Genomic DNA, 20,636 nt, shown 5'->3' on the forward strand with positions numbered 1-20,636 from the left:
TCAGTGGTAAGAGAAGTCAGATATGTTTAAATTTATAGTTTGTTTTACAGCTAACGCCTCAGCGCACTTTTTATGTATTAAGTTCGTTCTCTAGTTTCTAAAAAATCACACAATAACAAATTCATGTTTTGATGTTGACATGATTTTTATTTATTTACAGAACAATTAACCAACAACAAATAACCAGAGCACTGATCAGTGATATCGTTGAATAATGTCATATTTTAATAGAGGACATATTCTAGTAAACAAGGGATGTGGCGACCTGGATTTCACCTGTGTCATTCTCGTTGACTGTTTCTTGTCGTATTTTTCCTAAGTCTGTCTGTCCCTCAGTCTGTCCATATCTTTGTTTGTCTCTGTCCCTTCTTCCCTGTCTTTAAGTCTCTGCAGTCTGTCTCATGTCTATCTTCATGGCCCACTTTGTCTTTTTCTTTCTATGTCTTTTTCTCTATCCCTGTCTTATCCCCAGGTTGTGTTTCTGTCTCCTTGTGTGTCGCATTTAGCGGACATCATTATTAAGCAGCAGAAAAGCGTATTGCACCAGTCTCTGTCCTTGTGCTGACTCTCAGTTGCAGTATTTGGTAGAGAAAGGGAGGGTAACAGAGAGAGAAAGAGAGAGCAAAAGACTGAGTCAACGCAGCTGTGTTATGACCGGATGTACATTGCCAAATGAAAATAAAAGTCTATCTAGAGTATCATTTGGCGCTTGTCGCGCGTGTACCTTTGCAGAATTAATCAAAGATTAGCTGCAAACTACGGACTATTCTACTTTTATGCTTTACTTTTTACACGCATTAACAAGAATATACAAGAATAAAAAATACAAAAATATATGTACAAAAAATATGTTAATAAATTAGCTTAATGTCTATAACAATATTTTGAACAATTGGTCTGGCCGTATTGTGTTTATTCTTTACAAATCTATTGCCGGAACATTTAGGGAGTACATTTGCATATGTTGATATTGGACAACGCTACATTGCGTCATTGTTTTTTAACCATCTTCGTTAAAAAACACAGATACAGTATTCCCATTAAATTTGGAAGCAGGAAATGAAAAGCGAAGCAAATTGATCAGATACGCTTTCACTGTGAAAACCCTAACCGGAAATGGTATCAGTGTGTTGCGACACCTTGATAGATTAACAGTAGGCCTGCGGCCGTATACTTGTTCCTTTCTGGTTCCTGTGAAGTGGAAACGGCCCCCGTCAGTGTGCGTGGATGCGTGTGCATGTTAACGGAGGAAGAGAGGAAAAAAACACCACCACTGCCAGCCCTGCAGAACCAGCACCGTTTGTACATTTAACGGTAAGAAACAAAACTAAATCCCAGCAACAGAGTGTTAGCTTCATGCTAATGGGGCCGCGTCTCAGAGAGCGCCAAAAACACAACAACAAATGCAAGAGACGCTCGTTTTGTCTCCAGCGGTCCGCCGACGGTCGCTATGGCGGGGGAGGGGCACAGGCAGACGGGCTCAGACTCTCCCCGTCTCCTGCTGTCGCTCCGTCTGCGGCGTTTCCAACACCCTTGTGCCGCAGAAAAGCAGCCAGACAGGGGCGGTCACCGCTTCTGCTCAGCCTCACACAGGCGAAATCTAAAACCACTGCTGTGCAAATGACAAAGAAGGCAAAACAGCAGCAGAGAAAAATAGAAAAAGCGAACAACATGGCGACGCTGTCTCTGCAGAAACCGCTGCTGTTTTGTCAGTGCAGAAGAAAATTAAGATGAAAACAGAATTATTTTATGGATTTCTCTAAATTTTTGCCATCTCGTGTTTTTAATGGCTTCCCACATCACTGACCCAATTTACTGAACGGATAAAAAGACCACGAAAAGGAAATTTAGTCAGTAGGAGCAGAAACTTAATTTACCCTGCATTCGTGTTTGATTTATCCAAATCAGCAGAATAAAAGACAATAGAAAAAAATAAACATTATATTCTTATACATTCTATTATCTCAAAGATGAATTCATTTTTATTTAATATTTTTTACGAGTAATAAAGTTAATTGAATTATTGTCTGACTGAAATTCTAGGTTCATTTGTTGCATGTTTAATATTGCAGATGATAAAAGAAACTGTAGTATTGTAACTACAGCAAAATTAATTTTTGCATTCATAATTCACTTGCAGAATTGCACAAAAAACTTCAAGCAGTATTGGCCAATGTAGAATACATTAATAGTATTGCAAATAAAAGTAAAAGTGTGATCAATTCACCAGTAACATTGAACAGTGTACAACAGTTAAACCAAACAGACAAGAATGTCTAATAATTTTTTTGTAATGATTAAATGCACACAATTATAAAACTGGTATAAGCAAAAACAGACCAGTGCCACAAGTAGACATTTGTGTTAAACAAATGTCAGTAAAGTTGTGTTAAATGCCAGGACAGACCTTCATGAAGATTACCTTATTTCTTTAATGACAGTATGTAATTGGATGATGGACTTTCCATCTAAACAGCATGAGTCACCAAGAGGACAGTGGGACGAAGACCGAAACTTTACACTTATGTTTACCTTGAGTAGCATCCTCCTAGATGACTCCAAAAAGGACATCCAATGCAATTAGACCTGAATGGGCGTGTTTAGATTTCAGAGAGTGACTTTCAGTAAGTTTTTGTGCTGAAGTTGAATATTTACATTGAAGATTTTCAGGTCTCCTCCCCAACTTCAAAATAAAATCTAGCAAAGAGGTGACGGATGTCTAAAGTTGGAGACAAGCATGGACTTCAGTCAAATGTGCAAAGGTTATTGGATAACGTTGCCCATGAAGCAACAAATAAATAGTGTTGCACATTGTTGAAAAATATATTAGTTTGTATCAGAATCATTGTCCAAACATGGTGTTAAAATCTAACATGAAATGGTCATAAAGGGTTGAAAGTTTGTTGAAGATGTGCAAATGCATGTCATAATGAATATAAAATTATATTGTAGCAGTAGACCATTGCCACAATGTGTTCTTTTTCTCTGTGAGACAGAAAGTAGACTGTCCTTCAAAGTTCTTCACTTCAGCACTTGTACAGCCATTTTTTTCACTCTTAATCAGAGTGAGGTGTTTTTGCCCATGTTCTTTATCCTGCCCTGTTTCTGACTCGATGTTTGTGTAGTTTCTCAAAGCATTTCAAAATGTTACTCAATTACAATAACTTGAAGGGAGTTTGCACATGCACAGCTGTGTCTTTATGTCCCGATTGCATAATGAGGGCATGGCTGCCGGTCATTGTAGTGAATGTGTAGTTTAAAAAACAACAATATTATGATGATGATCAGAAGGATTTAAGGTTGGTTTTTTTTTAGGTTTTTGAAGGGACTAACTAGTCGGTGTGGACCTGTACAGAACAACCTTAAATCTGCCCCTCGTTGGTCGTTCAGAAGTGTCATTGGACCAACTCTGGTTTTATCAAACTCAGAAATCTATTTGACTTTTTTACTGACCTAACCTCATGGTTTCATAAAAACACATCAGCTTCATTGTCTGTAGAGCTGAGCTCTCTGAACAGTTTGCCATGATGTAATGTGATCTACCATAGATGATGGGAGTCAAACGTTCTCTGTTTGAATCCTTCTCCCTCTTCTATATTTGACTCCAACTTCCTGGTTACCGAAGCTTCACACCGACTGGACTACATGTGGTCCAGGTCCTTTCCAGTCCAGCACTGCACAGCTCCTCATGACAACAGATGACTAATCATGTGTTGCTGGGGCAACGGGGGGAAATTACCAGGAGCGGCTGCCAAATGCTGCAAAATGTCTCAGGTTTCTGTGAGTTTTTCCTCTGCACAGTGAGCTGTGAGCAGGAAGGTAGTTCACCCACAGAGATTAGACACAAACTACGCACACGCAAGACAACACAAGTCTCACAGCCATGTCACTAGACAACCTTAAACCAAATGTTACATTTTAACAGTCTGCCCAACATAAATGGTCAGCTGGCTGGCGCAATTGTCCACTGAAATGCAACGGACTGTAGACCAGATTTGAGTTTTGTGCGGCACACAGGTCACATCCAGACCTCTGAAAATCTTGAAATAATGTGTAACTTCAACACATTATTACACTTGGATAGGATCTGGAAATACAACGAGAGGATTTTATTTTAAAGGCAACTATTTTGCAACCCACCTGTCCAATCAGTGACCTTGAGAACCGTCACTCAGATGTGTCAGCATTGGACTTTGGATTATTCCATATTAGTAATTCCATTATTAATTACAAATAAACAGGTGATAAACACTGACATCTACCTGCTGACATTTGTATTTCTGTTCCAGCAAAGTACAGAAAAAACATTGTATTGACATATTTAGGAATGTTAATTTATCTGAATTAATCATGACTAATCATGAAGTGTGACATGTCCACAGCTACTGTTCAAATATTTAGATTAAGTCATTTAAATAGTTTCAAAGCCACGGTTATTTATTTATTACACACGTGCTGTGTGCCCATTGTCAGTAAAATGGTCTTGTTTACATGTTTACTGACTTTGGGGCAGAACATTTGTGAAAAATGATCGGATCCAAAATTGGCCGGGCAACCGTCAGGGCTGGTCACGTCCAATTGATTCACAGCCCAGTTGATCGGTACACCTTTATGTGTCAATGCTCCTGTAGCAAGCCCATGTAGATGGAACTGAGTCAGCTCTGATTTTCCACCTTCATTGTGTTAAATGTTTTAAAAGGGTCTTTTTAAAGCCAAATCTGTTTCTATAGTTTTGGTATTTTAATTTAAAAAAATAGTTTAATTTCAGTTCAGTTTGTCCCTGGTCAGTTCCTGGTTCCTGCTCAGGGACACAGCCCTGAACATTGTAGAGTTCTAAAAGAGCACGAAAGGATGAAGAGGCTATTTTCTTCTTAAAAGGAATCAGAAGACAGTCCAGAGCTAAACAAAAAATCTCCACAGTCTTGGCTCAAGTCTGTTGACGTGATGTGATGCTGGTCCAGCAGGAGGCGTATGATTCATTGGTTTCCCTTTTGTGTCCTTTCAGGCCAGGCCAGGTTTTTGTGTTTCATCTGGGCAGCCCAGCTGCCTCCCTACCTCCAGATGAATGAAGAACACACCGGGACACAGAGACACAGCTGATACAGGTCAGATGTCAGCATTCTGGATCTCATGATCCAGGTTGTGTTCAGAGAAAAATAGAAAGGCATATACCAGTAATATAGATATGTATTCATTTGGACTGAAGGAAAAACAAATATTTTACTTACTTATCACCTATTAGTGAGTCATTCTCATTAATTTGTGCAATTGATTAGGTAAAAACTTTCATCACATGGGCAGCATGATGCTGTACATCTAATTAATGCATAGTCAATACGGAATTGTTCACACACTCATTAATTGTTATCAAATCACTGCTACCCTGTGATTAATCAAATTTAAACATTTTATTGTTTAATTGACATTCAGAGATGTAGCACGTGGTGTGTGTTATTTTAAACATGCTGCATTTTGTTTCTGTGGTCAGGGCACTCAGGTGTTTCTGCCAGTATGATGAAGAAAAAGAATCCCCACAAGTGAGTGCAGATGTTCTCTTTTTTTTTTTAATAGTCTGATTTCAAAAAAGTGAGAGCTGCTGGTTTCATTGACATTTGCGGTTCTTTTCTGGTTCTACAGAAAACACAAGAGCAGCCTGGGTCCTGCCACCAAAGTCCTGTCTCAGCCTCACAACAACATCGTCGGCTGCAGGATTCAGCATGTGTGGAAGGAGGGAGGGGGCCACGTAGTCTGGAAGGGGACAGTCCTGGACCAGGTAATTAAAGGCATGGTTGCCAGGTCTGATTTTTATGGCTGACTTTCAAATAGTTCCACTGAGAATTCCCTTTTATACATTAATTAGCCTCACTACATACAGAAACGAGTAGGTCTGGTTCAGACCTCACTGCGTGCATAAGGCATACGGCGTGCCTTATGTTGGGCATGGTTGGCCACAATGCATCAGCTGGAAGGCAGCACTGAGGTCATTTTTCATTTTGGGACCAACATCAGAGTGCAAAGGACAGACCCAAGGTTCCATGTGTTAGTGCAGTGGTTCCCAACCTGTTTTGGCTTTTATTTATTTACTTGTGCAGTCACATGATAGCACCTGCCAATCAAGATGTTCCCGCTCACAATTACATGCTGTATATTATTTGAACTCTTAAATAGTTGTTTAAGATTGTGTGTGGTGTCTTAATAATACTTTTCAAAAGAATAGTAATTAGGTGAATAAATATTTTTAACAGATTATTAAATATTTGAATTCCAGGCGACCCCGAGGTTGGAAAACACTGTATTATTGGTTATATCCATTCATTTATTGATCTTCGTCCCCTTATCTGTTACCTTGGGTGGTCTTTTATTTTCATAACATTGTACTTTAGTTTGACACAACTTCACAAAACTAAAATGTCCAGTTCTTTCTCCTGCTGCTCCTGTCAACAACAGTGATAATTCAGTGTATCAATATTTTCTTACACCCCTAGAAATAAGTTAAAGTAGCCTGATTAAACCACTAGAATGATATGTTGCCCCTCATTTAATTTTTCAGTTGTTTTTGGTCTGAACCAGGTTCCAGTGAACCCAGCTCTCTACCTGATCAAGTACGATGGTTTTGACTGTGTTTATGGTCTGGAGCTCTACAAGGACGAGAGAGTTCAGGGTCTGGAGGTTCTCCCTGACAGACTGGGTAAGAACAGCATCATTGATCTGGGACCTGAACATCATAAACCCTGAATGTTTGAACAATATGCTGTCCATTTTCTTTTTGATTCTTCTATTGATTAACTCTTCTGCAGCAAAGTCCCGTCTGACTGATGTCAGCCTAGCCGATGCCATGATTGGGAAAGCAGTTGAGCACATGTTTGAGACAGAGGAGGGTCCGAAAGAGGAGTGGAGGGGGATGGTTCTGGCTCGGGCTCCCATCATGACCACCTGGTTCTACATCACCTACGAGAAGGACCCAGTCCTCTACATGTACCAGCTGTTGGACGACTACAAAGAAGGAGACCTCCGCATCATGCCTGACTCCAGTTAGTGGCCCTCCCACTTGTGTGTTCTATTATAACTTTAAAGTTCTGTTAAACATATTGCTAACACTTCATATGTGAGGAGTGTTATGATGAGTATGACCAGGTGGATGGTGATGTTGAAACAAAAACAAAACATTCCTACATCTTGTCACACTGTGGAAAACAGTGGTTTAAACTGTTGTTTCCGTTTCTCCATAGACGACAACGTTCCAACGGAGCGAGAGCCTGGTGAGGTGGTAGACAGTCTGGTGGGTAAACAGGTGGAGTACGCCAAAGAGGACGGTGGTAAGCGGACAGGGATGGTCATCCACCAGGTGGAGGCCAAACCCTCTGTCTACTTCATCAAGTTTGATGACGACTTTCTCATTTACGTCTACGATTTGGTCAAAACCTCGTAAAGAGAACTATAGTTTGCAGCGGCCGCCTGGTCTAATACCAAAATGCAACATCTGCAGCATTTGATGAAGCGCTGACCCTCAGATCATCCAACACAAACCCTGCATAGATGCCACCTGAGAGATGACACTAACCTTACGACCTTCCTTCAACTCCTCAGATCGAGAAAATATCATCATTTGTCGGTGATGGGGTTCATTATTGTCATTCTGAGGCACGGATATCTGTCCAACGTTTCAGTTACACCCTGTTCTATTAAAGGTGATGGCAGCTTTTTAAAACCTGACATCAGACAATTACCAATCTCATGGCCTTTAAAGCAAACGAACGGAATTAACAGCAGAACAAAACGATACGAAGGATTTTGAGAGTCTGCGGACAAGTTTGACTTGAGGAAGAAAAGACGTCTGCAGGTGGATTGCACAGGAAAGAAAAATGAAAGGAAGACCAGTCAAACAGATTGTGTTTCTGTTTTTTTGTGGACAATGTAAGACCAGAGCAAACGATCCAGAACATTTTCTACAAGGATATCTATGATGCATCAAGTCTTTTGAATTCAGAGAAGCACATTTCTGCCAGAACCAAATCATAATAGTAAAAAATATAGTTCAAATATACAATAACTGTCATAGAAATAGAGAAACAGTATTAAAATAATTGAAACTGTGTCAATGTGATTGAGGCATACTTTTGAACCTAATTTTTTACATTTTTTTGTAAAAAAAAAACAAATTCATTAATATCACTAATATCTTACGCTCTACGGCTTTTGAACAGTGTTTGATTTGAGAACGACATTTCTAACACTGGCAGAAATGAGCTTTTCTAAAATCCATGGTCCCAAGAACTGATCCCTGCCGAGCTCCAAACTCTGAAGCTGTCTAAGGCCCAGGAAACCTGCTGTGTTGTTCATGTGGCTCCGAACTCAAAACCAGCTGCATGGTTCAGTCAAACACAGGGTCATGTCCATCCTGACAGGTGATCTCTTCACAAACCACTTCTCATTCTCAGTCTTTCTTTGAATTTTTTACTCATTACTAAAAACGTCCTCCTGTTGTGATGTCGTGAGATGTTCAAGGACAATCGAGCAGCTGTCCTCCTAACTTCATTGAAGCCTTTTTTAAATCGCCATGAAGGACAAGAGAAACGTCAGAACAAAAGTCAGACTGAGAGATTATTTTTCTGTTCTTCACTCCTTTGTTGCAAACATTACAACATCTGCGTCGGACCAACACCAGGATGTGCACAGCCCTCGGTGGAAACACGAATGTTTCAAGGAACATTTGCACCTTAAACTTTCAGCAGAAGACTCTGGAATATTCCTTCTATGGACATGAGTCAGACGTAGCGTAAAGGTATCAGGTTCTCAAGCCCTGGGTTACAGTTCACTACAAAGATCTGGTTGCAAAAGAATATGTATAGTTACTGAGGCTAATGTCGGCACACAAACCACACCATGACGGACTCCCGTAGCTGAGCTCTCAATGTTCTGGTTTTCTGGGTCTGAATTTACTTCAGATATTTAAGAATATCCATTTTTATGTATGCAGTGAGAGATGAGTAAATGAGAAAGAGACTCATGAGGAAATGAAGGTTAAATGAAAAAAAAAAGGTCCACAAATTTCCTCAAATGTGTTTTTTATTTTATTTGGTTTGCTTAGACTGAAGGACAGATGTACCAATAGGTTAACAGCGCCCTCTGTTGGTGGCTTTAACGTGCTTGAAAACACACAGTAGCATGAAAGCACATGGTTCCAACAGAAATCTCCCTGGTCCTGCAGAGTCAAGTAAATTGAAGTGTGAGTTCAGGGTTAAAGAACAATTCCATCAACAGATGTGTAAGAACGACGAGGTAAATAACAGTTGTCAGGTGTCGTGTTCTGATGTCAAAAGTTCCTGTGTGTTTTTACATGATGTTTCTGTTTTAGAAATGTCAACTATTATCAAGCTATGTTGGCACAGGTGAAGGTGAAGTTCCTCCCTGTGGCCTTTGACCCCAGGTGGCCTTTGCCCTGGTGATTTGATGACAGGGTGGCTGTCAGTTGTGTAGTCCTGCAGGGTTCCAGTCCCTTCACATGTCTGAATTGACAAATATTTGGAGTTAGTGTCAAAAGAACTGGATAAAGTAACAACATTATCACAGGATTAAAAAAGGTTTTTAATGCTACATTTTGTACCAGTACATACGGAAGTTTGAACATTTCTGGTCATTTTTGTTAGCCAATGTGACCCATAGCTAAAACCTAAGGTCATCAGCCCCACCCCTCACTGCCTCCACTAGTGCAAAGTGGAGGAAATACAACTCTGGTTTTTGTGCTATAGTTGTTGGTACATCTGCCTTGGAAAGTTTGTCATAAACATGTTCTGGAAAGAAACCTGTCACATATATCACAATTTATTCAAACGTATTTCAAAAAAAGGAATTGGTGAAAGGTTAAAGGGTGATGGAGGTCATTTTGACCAGTTGTCATAATTTGAAATATTTAAATATCAAGAGATTAAAAAAAAGTTCCAAAAGCACACCTAGCTGATATGAACAGTGTTGAATTTGTCATCACTTTTAACCCAAAGGCAAATATTTTTTAATTAAATATGAACAGATACATATATGACAAATATACATGTATATACACATACAATTATGGTAATATAAGAAAACTACAACATTCGATTGTAAAATATAAAAATTATAGTGAAATCAAACATAACCAAATGACATTGAAACAGCTTTTTAATTTCCTCCACAAGTATCAGAAATGACTGATGATTTTTTTATTTTTTTTTTAAAACACAAAGCATTAGCCGGCTCTGTCCAATCAGGGCCCAGAACAGTTTATGTCAAACCTTCAGTCTGTGCGTCCTGTGATTTAGTTTGTTGATGAAGCAGAATTTTGCAGCTCTTACCATAAACACACTAAGATGAACAAAAAAAAAAACTACAACAGCCGAGTAGAAAAAACAGATTCTATCAGCGTCCGTCATTTCCTGCACTTGTGTATTTGTTTTCTTTCAAAGAAAACTTTGATCGCTGTCATTTCTGCCGACACTCTGTTCCAAAACCATGAGCAACACAAGACCCAGGGTCACTGTCCCATTTTGTCATGATACAAAAATGGTGGTTGTTGTTGTTATTATTATTATTGTTGATGTTATTGATGTGAGAATGACACGGACGTTCTGCCATTCCACTGCCTTGTACTTTGTTTTTTTTTATGATTTAAAATATGTGTCAATAATTTTTATTGGTCATGGAAAAAAAAACCTAAAATCTTGTCCTTTTTTGGTCAATGTTATTTATGTCACTGTCGGGACAAATTACCTGCAGTAAATAGTTACGTTAGTAAATATTAGTTCTTAGTCAAATTAAGAATTTGGATCCATTCCCACAGCACGCCTGATAATCTCTGGAGGCCCAACCACTGGTCGATAGTATATACATACTGTAGATAGGTTAAATCCATCCATCCATCATTGACGGCTTATCCGGGGGTGGGTCGCAGGGGCAACAGTTAAATCAATGATTTAAGAATGAAATCAAATGTAAAGGTAAACCAGTTAAACAGCAGTTGATCACCCGGGGCAACTTGACCAGTATGAAAAATAGTGGTACAAGGTAGTGTATGTACAAACATATTTATTAAACTATGTAAGGAGTTGTAGAACACTGTACACTACTATACACTCAACTAAAGTTGCAATGGTTGCCACCCTATAACTTAAGTCAAAGTCCCAGAGAAATTCTCAACTAAAGTTGCAATGGTTGCCACCCTTTAACTTAAGTCAAAGTCCCAGAGAAAGTCCTTTGATAGATGAAGGAGCGCCACCTTGCTGTCATCATCTCCTGCAGTCTCGCTGGATGGATTCCAGAACTTTCTCATTGGTTTCTCAACAACAAACAAAATGTGTGTGAGATGTTTCCACCAATGTGATAATTGTAATGTTCCAGACGTCTCCAGGTTTTTGAAAGTCTACCTTGGACAACGGTGTATTTCAAAGTTCACTGTTGATGTGAAACGGTTGGAGAGAAAATAGTTTGATTTGCTTTTTCTAATGGTTCTCTTGGTTTTCTTTTGGTAAATTTCATGAAATACAGAATGATCCATTTCCAACTAATTTCGCTCATACCTGCCGGAATATAAGCTCAGCTGTTTATTATTTACAAAATGATGACATTTATTTCATGTTTGTGTTGACTACCTCTACTAAATCAGTACAGACTTTCTACTCTCCTAGCCCTTCACCCTTTTCTCATCTCCACTCCTAATTTTTAGTTTCCTGATGATTTTCTCAGCGTCACTGCTGCATTTTCAGCTGAACCTTTAACATTCTTGGGTTCGTGCAAGAGTTCAGCCGGAAATGCAGGCTTTTCAGTTGTTGTTTACAAAATTAACAGGGAGGGGGTGGTGATATGAATTTATACAACGCACGTTTACAATCAGGGAGATCTGTTGGAGTGATTTATACAAATGTAACCAAAGTGATCTGTACCAGAGTAAACATGGCTGCCACACGAGGGAAACTAATCTGTACATTAGAACAGATCCAAGGCAGCAGTGTGGACAGTCAGTGTTCACATTTACTGCCGACGGGTAATCTGGATTTTTGACTAATTCTAACATGATGAGAATAAGTCTGCGTGCTGTTAGGAAGGTTAGAAAACCTCACTTTGGCCTATGTTCTATCTTCTCCAACCCAGCCGTTCATACTTAAGTGAGATGAAACTTTCTTCTAGCTCTTTCACTATTTTTTAAATCGTCTTTGCATCTGCAGCTGAGCCATCGTCGGCCACGGCTTTGGCGACGGTGGACTCGCATGCGTTGCCTCATCTGGCGTTACCTCGTCGTCCGTGGCCTCATTGTTCACTGTCTGTGTAGGTGTTTTTCTCTGCATTTGGGCCTTTGTCGGCCATGGCGTTGGTGCCCGAGCACTGGGCCGCTGTGACTTTCTGGCCATATACTCTTCGTCCGTTTCCTCGCTACTCCTTTGTTTCCCAGAGTGTCTTCTCTGGAGTTTTGCCAGTGTTGGCCATGGCGTAGGCGGTCGGGGACTCGACCGCCAAGCCTCCTCGGCTGTGGACTCATCGTCCGTGTCCTCGCTCTTGTGGTGTGCAGAAAACTTTTTCTGCATTTGTGCAAATGTGGGCCATGGTGTTGGCGGCCTGGCACTCGGCCAGTGAGCTTCTTCGTCCGTGTCATCATCATCCGAGTCCTCCTCACCGTTATGATGGTGGGGCGAGTATCTCCTCTGCATCTGAGAGGTTGTGGGACATGGAGTCGATGGTTGTGGGCTCAGTCTCCGAGCCTCACTGGTTGTGGCCTCACTGTCTGAGGGATCTCTGCTCACTGGCTCTTCATCTGGGGAAAATCCACCTTGAGGCTCTGACACAGGAAGCTCACCAGCTGCAGGCTCACCAGTCGTGGGCTCGGTGCTCATTGACTCCCCCGCTTTAGGATGGTCAGCCATGAAGTGGCCGGCCATAGACACACCAGCCGAAGGCTCATCGGTCAGGGACTTGTCAGTCATAGGCTCAGACAAGAGAGGAAAGGTGCAGACAAGGTGAAACCAAAACTGTCTAAAATAATAGTCTGTGAGTGATGCTTTATATTACTGACATCACAACCTTTCATGTTTGTGACATCACATGTCATCACTCGGGAGGAGGACAAGTTACAGGGTATTGGTCAGATTTTTCCCATGATTCCCAGTTGTTCAGCAGTCTGCTGTTGTTGTGGACAGTCAATCAAACAGGTTCGAATTTTCTGGACTAAATCTGGACACAGTCGGGTAGAGTGAACCAACTGATTTAGCAGCCAATGAAAAAGAGAGGCTGCAAAACAGGAAGTGGAGGGAATACAAGGAATGTGAAGAGAAAGAGGAGACAAAGTGTCAAAAGTGGAAGCTCAGAGGTGGAGCAGAGACTGATGGAGCTGTGGCAGGAGCACCAATGTCTACAACATTGTCTTGGTCAAAGCAACTACACACGTGGACAAAATTGTTGGCACCCCTCAGTTAAAGAAGGGAAAACCCACAATTCTCACTGAAATCACTTGAAACTTACAAAAGTAACAATAAATAAAAATGTATTGAAAATTAAACAATCAAAATCAGCCATCACTTTTGAATTGTTGATTAACATAATTATTTAAAAAAACAAACTAATGAAACAGGCCTGGACAAAAATGATGGTACCTCTATAAAAGATTGAAAACTATTTGACCAGAGTGACATGATTAACTCAGGTGTGTCCTTCAATTGACATCACAGGTGTTTCCAAACTCATAATCAGTCAGTCTGCCTATTTAAAGGTAGACAAGTAGTCACTCTGCTGTTTGGTGAAAAGGTGTGTACCACACTGAACATGGACAACAGAAAGCGAAGGAGAGAATTGTCCCAGGACATACGAAAAAAAATTATAGACAAACATCTTAAAGGTAAAGGCTATAAGACCATCTCTAAACAGCTTGAAGTTCCTGTGACAACAGTGCCTCATATTATTCAGAAGTTCAAGACCCATGGGACAGTAGCCAACCTCCCTGGACGTGGCCGCAAGAGGAAAATTGATGACAAATTGAAGAGACGGATCGTTCGAATTGTATCCAAAGAGCCCAGAACAACCTCCAAAGAAATTAAAGGTGAACTCCAAGGCCAAGGTACATCAGTGTCAGATCGCACCATTCGTCGTTGTTTGAGCCAAAGTGGACTTCATGGGAGACGACCAAGGAGGACACCACTGCTGAAAAAAAATCATAAAAAAGCGAGACTGGAATTTGCAAAAATGCATGTTGACAAGCCACAAAGCTTCTGGGAGGATGTCCTTTGGACAGATGAGACCAAACTGGAGCTTTTTGGTAAGGCACATCAACTCTATGTTCATAGACTCAAAAACCAAGCATACGAAGAAAAGAACACTGTCCCTACGGTGAAACATGGAGGAGGCTCAGGAATGTTTTGGGGCTGTTTTGCTGCATCTGGCACAGGGTGTCTTGAATGTGTGCAAGGTAAAATGAAATCTGAAGACTATCAAGGCATTCTGGAGAGAAATGTGCTGCCTAGTGTCAGAAAGCTTGGTCTCAGTCGCAGGTCATGGGTCTTCCAACAGGACAACGATCCAAAACACACAGCCAAAAACACCCAAGAATGGCTGAGAGAAAAGCGTTGGACTATTCTAAAGTGGCCTTCCATGAGCCCAGATCTGAATCCCATTGAACATCTGTGGAAGGAGCTGAAACATGCCATTTGGAGAAGACACCCATCAAACCTGAGACAACTGGAGCAGTTTGCTCATGAGGAGTGGGCCAAAATACCTGTTGACAGCTGCAGAATGCTCATTGACAAATACAGAAATCGTTTAATTGCAGTGATTGCCTCAAAAGGTTGTGCAACAAAATATTAAGTTATGGGTACCATCAATTTTGTCCAGCCCTATTTCATTAGTTTGGTTTTTTAAATAATTATGTTAATCAACAATTCAAAAGTAATGGCTGATTTTGATTATTTAATTTTCAATAAATTTTTATTTATTGTTACTTTTGTAAGTTTCAAGTGATTTCAGTGAGAATTGTGGATTTTCCCTTCTTTAACTGAGGGGTACCAACAATTTTGTCCACGTGTGTAACTGGTCTTTAGTTGCTTTGACCATTCCTGTAGTCTGTAATCGTCACCAGACTCTGTTCAGTGAGTGGACTGCTGAAACCATCTTTATTAAAGACTGATGGTGTCATAGTGGTGGACACTGTGTCCACAACAAATAAACAAATGGACTCTGACAGTGTTCAATAATCTCAGGGAATAGTGCGTGTTTCAGTAGCAGTGACTGCTGCTTCAACTCCATGCAGGTTCTGACGGGCAACACAGTACCGTCTTCACTGTCTGATTGATACTTTGACTTTGAGCCGGACGTTAGAAATCCCTTGTTTGGGAAGAAAAACAAGAGTAAACAAAACTGTTCCTTAGAAAAATACACCTGGACTGGTTTTATTTATCAGAATCAAATCAAATGCAAATCCCGATAATCTGACAGTCATGACATGAGGCTGTGTCCCTGAGGTCAGGTGACACATCAGAACCAGGATTATAAGACAGTGTGAGACGATGAGTTGAACCATCAATGCCTTTACTGCTTAAGGAAAACGATGCATATTAGATGAGCTCGACCTCATTGTACCAGTCGGCTTAGAATCCATTTCATGACATGCAGTGAAATAAATGCTCAGCACCTGTTTGTATGAAATCTAACTACGATCAGATGTCACACAGGAGCAGCAGCCGGACCTTCAGCAGTTTTACTAGGATTCATTTAGTCTGGTCTGTTCTTTTCTGTAGTCTTTCAGTCAAGTCAGGTAGAAATGTCCAGCTCTGTGATCAACTGAGAGCGTCATCACAGCAGAAAAGATCGAGCATGAAAAGCAAATGCACTGTTGTTTGGCTTGCGGTGATCTGGCTTCACATTTATCACTTTGTGGAAATTGTCTCCTTCACAACAATTCTGTGATTTGTAAAACAGAAGTCCCACTCTTGCACCAAGTCCATATGAAATTTCCATCAATTTTAGGTCACTGTGAAATGGGATCTAACGGTCTAATACTGCCTTTGTGGTTGGATTGTGTCACTGAGGTAAACCTGAACAAAGAATTAAAAAAAAGGTCACAACACATACATGTGCATTTGTATATTGAAATATTAGGGCTATATTGTGTTCTGTTATAAAAATCCAGATTTTCACTATGGAATTTTGTATAGGAAAGTGAGGCAACCAATTCCACCAATGGGACAAAATGAAAACTCAAAGTTCAATTAAGGAAAGTTATATTAAAAAAAAATCTGATTTCTCAGCTTTACAGTTTATTCCACTTCTGCTTCATCAGGCCTGCAAAAAAAACCACAGGTCATAAACAGGCATCAGCTGATCTGAGTGGCCGTGTCTTCTTCACACAGCATTGTAGCGCAGGCCGTCCAAGTGCAAGTTGACACTGGCGTGTATGTTAACAGACAAGGCCTGACGCCATCAGTCGTCAACGAACGTCAGTCGACCCGGTCCCTCATTCCTCATCCAGCGACGGTACCTCTTCATCCTGGGGTCAGTGGCCATCTTGATCTTCATCTCCTCCTCCTGCTCCTTTCTGTAGGTCTGCGACACATAGAAGGAGAGACGAGGAGGCTTTTTTACGCCATCAAAACATAGTTTGGCAAGTATGTCTTGAAGGTTTGTTGCTACGCTGTGGGCTCATTATTAGCCCTCTTTGTGACATTTACGGTAGTTCTTTTATGCCTACACTCTCCTTTTCTTTAACACCTACGTACTTCTGAACTTTTATTGAACATTTGCTGCATTTCATGCTAAAATATAATGGGCTTTGCAATGATTTCATCTCAACTTCATTTAAACTGCAGTTTGTTGAGTTATGATTGTTAATGCTTATATTGGTTATACATTATTCCTTTTGAAAAGTATTTTGAAGTTGCATTGAAAGATGTTCCAGTTCAGTTCTGTCTCCAGTTTGATGTCCTGGTGTAAAGTAATTGATTGAAAAAGTGATTCTAGTACTAGACAGTTGTTGAAGAAAAGAAAACATAATTACAGATGAAGGATTACGACTCAGGGTTAATCATAAAGACCAGTGCAAATGAAAAACAAACCTCATAGTTTTCTTTGATCCATAGCTGTTTCTCCAGGAAGGTCTGTCGCATGTTTTCGTCCAGGCTGTCGAACTGAGACTGGGACATCTTCATGTATCTCCTGGAAGAAACACCATTAGACTGACATTACCAACAGAAATCTAAAGTGGTGGAGGTGCTAGTCTAATGCTGCCTCCTGTGGTCAATGAGTGTGCCTGCGGGCTAACTCGCCAACAGTCTGATTAAAACAGTAAATTCTGGTTAATTTGCTGGGTTTTTGTCCTAATCTTTAGTTAAATTAATTTTAGTTAAATTTCTGTTGTACATCTAGCAAACATTTCTAGACTAGAGATTTCTAAGGTAGACTAGCTTTCTTTTTGGCTAGCTATCCATTTCTGACTTTGTTATTTTATGCTAACCACTAGCCTTTAGACTATAATTTCACAATTTCAGGTTCATTTTCTGTAGAACCCAGTAGCATGCCCATGTTGAAGTTCCATAAGGATGATACCTGATGATATAAAGCTTCTCTTCATCGCCGTAGTCCTCCCTGCAGATGTTGAAGCGATAGATCCACGTCACGTACCAGGTGACATAGTTGGTCAGGTAGTAAGGAAATAGCAGGATCTGGCAGAGCAGGATGTCAGTCAGGTTGGGTTTTTGGTAGCCGCCCTTGATGTCAATCTTGTTTTTGATGATGTCCCGGATCACCTCCTCCTCCTGCTCTCGAATCTCCTCTTTGGAGCGCCGATTTTTTCCCTTCTCCTTGGTGCGATTCAGGAGGCCCTGCTGCTTAGCAATTTCGGTGGCCTGGATTCGGTACTTGGGAACTGTCACTAAATAGTTGATAGCCTCATTGTAGCTGCTGGTCCAGCTGTAGTACTGAAAAAAAAACACAAGGGGGCACATGTGAGTAAGCACAGGAACTATGAGCAGGAATCTGTGACAGGACCAGGGGCCACACTGTGGAAAGATGGTCCTAGATCTTCTCAGGTTATTGTTCTAATCTGTCCATACGTGTAAATGTGTCCTTCCATGTGACCCTGTGATGGACTTGAGAAATGTAACCCTGCCCTTGCCCCGCTGTGATGGACTTGAGAAATGTAACCCTTGCCCCATGTTTGACCCTATGGCCCAGAAAAGATGGAGAATGTGACATAACCACCCACTGGTTTTATAACTACATCATGGACAATAGCTGGTTGGTCTTAGATTCCTGGGTGAAAATCACTGTTGTAACTGTGTGACATTGTCCAGTTGGCATTTCTCGTCCAATCGAAACGAGTTCCCCTGACCTTCCTGATGAGAAACTGCTCATAAATTAGGCTGGTTTCAAGTTGAGGTGAATGAAATAGAAGTTTGAGTCAAGACAGACATACCTGAAATATGGAGATGGCACAGATGGTGACGAGGATGACTACCCGGACATCCACCTTGGGGGTGAGCCGACGTCTGTAGTAGGCATAGTAGTGTTGGTAGTACTCCTCAGGATGGTCCAGCATGTAGTCATAATCCCGCCGAGAGTCTTCATCCTGCACCAGATACAGCCACAGCTGTTTACTTTGACTCACAGGTTGATAATGTGACAGTGTTCTCTGTGGACACTATTCTAATACATTGGCTCAACTACTGTTTTTTTTTTTTTTACCTTTAGTTCACGATGTTGTTTTTTGTGATTATATAAATGATTGTTTTTGGTGTTAGTTTTTATGATATGGTGAAGATTATGTTATAAGAAAAACTTTGTACAGACTTTTATCCCACCTTTAGCGTCTCATAGGCAGTGGCGATGAGCAGGAATTTCGTATGAGCGGACTCCGCGCTTTCTCCTTCCAGCTCTGGCTCTCCGAGTCTGAACCGGTCCGGGTGGTACCGGCGGGCCAACTGCCGGTAAGCTCTAGCTATCTCCGCCTTGGAGGCCTCCCGGGTGACGCCGAGAACGTCGTAACAGACCTCGGTGCCGCAGTAAAGGCCCTCCACCAGCGCGGTCGCCGTCGGTAGGGACGACACGGACAAAAGCAGAACGGTGAGCCGCCACCAGGGGCCCGGTGTCAAGGGAGAAGAGGGAAACACTTCACCGCCTGGTCTCCGCTCCGTGGACGCTACCATGTTTCTCCTCCTCCGACGCTGCTGCCAGCTCGGCTCCGGAGCCGCTGCTCTTTCAGTCGCACAAATACGTCATCAGGACGCGCCGGAAACCACAGGGTAGAAAAACCTACTAAAGTTTGTTATTAGCATAAATGCACATTATATGATATTGTATTTGCCAAACAGTGGAAGATGTGGGTAGCACCGTGGCCTTACAGGTAAATGATTATTTGAACTATTTTCTTGATAATTGCCTCCCACAGTCCACAATCATGGAAATTGGGTAATATAACGGAACTTTAATTGACCATAGTGGTTCTGAGTGTGAATGTTTCTCTGGTTAAGTGGCCCTATGACCCGTGACAAAGACTAAGCAGTAGAAGATGAATGTGAACAAAACAATAAAAAAATAAGAAAAACAATCAGGATTCTGTTTTAGCACAAATCACAAACAAAATTAATTATTAACTGTAAAACTTGTAAACTGTAAAAATGTTGGTTGTTTTTTAAATACTATTTCTTTTTATGAGAAAGATGTATTATCAGGTTTGACCAGGTTCAAGTATTTGTATGAGAACACACAGTGACTTTGGCATTGCCAATGCATTTAGAATGACAAACATCTTGCCTAACAACATGTCAGAAGCCCTTACACAACAGTGCAGAAATTCCTTGAGTCAATATCTGATCATTGAGAAAACATAAATAATGAAGAAGGAAATTCATTTATATATATAAAATCACATATACTCCCTGAAAATAAATCGTTTTTTGTGTGTGGATACGTGTCTTTATGTCCATCACAGTCACGGTGATTCCCAGTAGTTTAGGTAAATGTTTTATGGCGTTTATTTACTTTAACTTTATTTTAACAACTTCTATATTATTTTAGATTTTTTCATGTGACTTTCAGCATGATTATAGATTCATTTCAGATAATTCTTGGCTTTGTCACTGAAGTATCATTGTCTCCTAGTGTTATGATGGTGTATCAAAAATGCTGCTAATTATTTTATAGTTTATTTTTTTATTATTTTCAAACTGGCTCTGAGTACAAATATAGACAAAACATATCTCACAGGAGGGTGGGTGTTGATCGGTTCTGACTTAGGACTGGACATCTGGTGCTAAGGCAGCTGCAGCACTCACGTGAACAGAACATTTTGGTTTTAAACCTATTCCAGAATGTGGAGTTGAAAGAATCAATGTCATTTAACTGTTGTAAAGTTGAATTTTTACTTGGAGACTTAAATGTCACTTACACACTATTGGTACCAGCAAATACCTTAAAACAGAGCCTTGCTTGTTTGTTGTGACTAACAAGATGAAGATTAACAATCAAGATACATGGAGAAAGGAGACCAGTAGTCTTTCCCCAACCCCAGTCTTTTTCTTTTATTTTTTCTTTACAAAATAAAAACATTCATCTTTCTTGATGTTTACCTATAAATGTAAATGAATATTAAATTAAAATACATCACACAGATAGTATTTAGTATAAGTATT

At 40.6% G+C, this 20,636-nt stretch overlaps 3 protein-coding genes across 3 annotated transcripts; 1 reads left to right on the plus strand and 2 right to left on the minus strand.

The window, feature by feature from the left end:
- Positions 1 to 1,087: 1,087 nt before the first annotated feature.
- spina (spindlin a) lies at positions 1,088 to 10,695 on the plus strand. Its single transcript, XM_008324715.3, has 7 exons — positions 1,088 to 1,314; positions 5,006 to 5,105; positions 5,489 to 5,537; positions 5,638 to 5,773; positions 6,571 to 6,688; positions 6,798 to 7,031; positions 7,230 to 10,695. Exons 2-7 carry the CDS (start codon positions 5,066 to 5,068, stop codon positions 7,427 to 7,429), a joined length of 777 nt encoding a protein of 258 aa, XP_008322937.1. The 5' UTR covers positions 1,088 to 1,314; positions 5,006 to 5,065; the 3' UTR covers positions 7,430 to 10,695.
- Positions 10,696 to 12,167: 1,472 nt separating this feature from the next.
- LOC107989479 (extensin-like) lies at positions 12,168 to 12,950 on the minus strand. The gene has a single exon (XM_017038332.1). The coding sequence runs from the start codon at positions 12,948 to 12,950 to the stop codon at positions 12,168 to 12,170; it is 783 nt and encodes a 260-aa protein (XP_016893821.1).
- Positions 12,951 to 15,372: 2,422 nt separating this feature from the next.
- On the minus strand, positions 15,373 to 19,229 carry dnajc25 (DnaJ (Hsp40) homolog, subfamily C, member 25). Its single transcript, XM_008324714.3, has 5 exons — positions 18,807 to 19,229; positions 18,422 to 18,574; positions 17,554 to 17,924; positions 17,064 to 17,163; positions 15,373 to 16,554 (listed from the first exon to the last, which is right to left on the minus strand). Exons 1-5 carry the CDS (start codon positions 19,149 to 19,151, stop codon positions 16,432 to 16,434), a joined length of 1,092 nt encoding a protein of 363 aa, XP_008322936.1. The 5' UTR covers positions 19,152 to 19,229; the 3' UTR covers positions 15,373 to 16,431.
- Between the last annotated feature and the right edge of the window lie 1,407 nt (positions 19,230 to 20,636).

Source organism: Cynoglossus semilaevis, chromosome 14 (assembly GCF_000523025.1).
Source record: "Cynoglossus semilaevis isolate Cse_v1.0 chromosome 14, Cse_v1.0, whole genome shotgun sequence".
NCBI lineage: Eukaryota > Metazoa > Chordata > Actinopteri > Pleuronectiformes > Cynoglossidae > Cynoglossus > Cynoglossus semilaevis.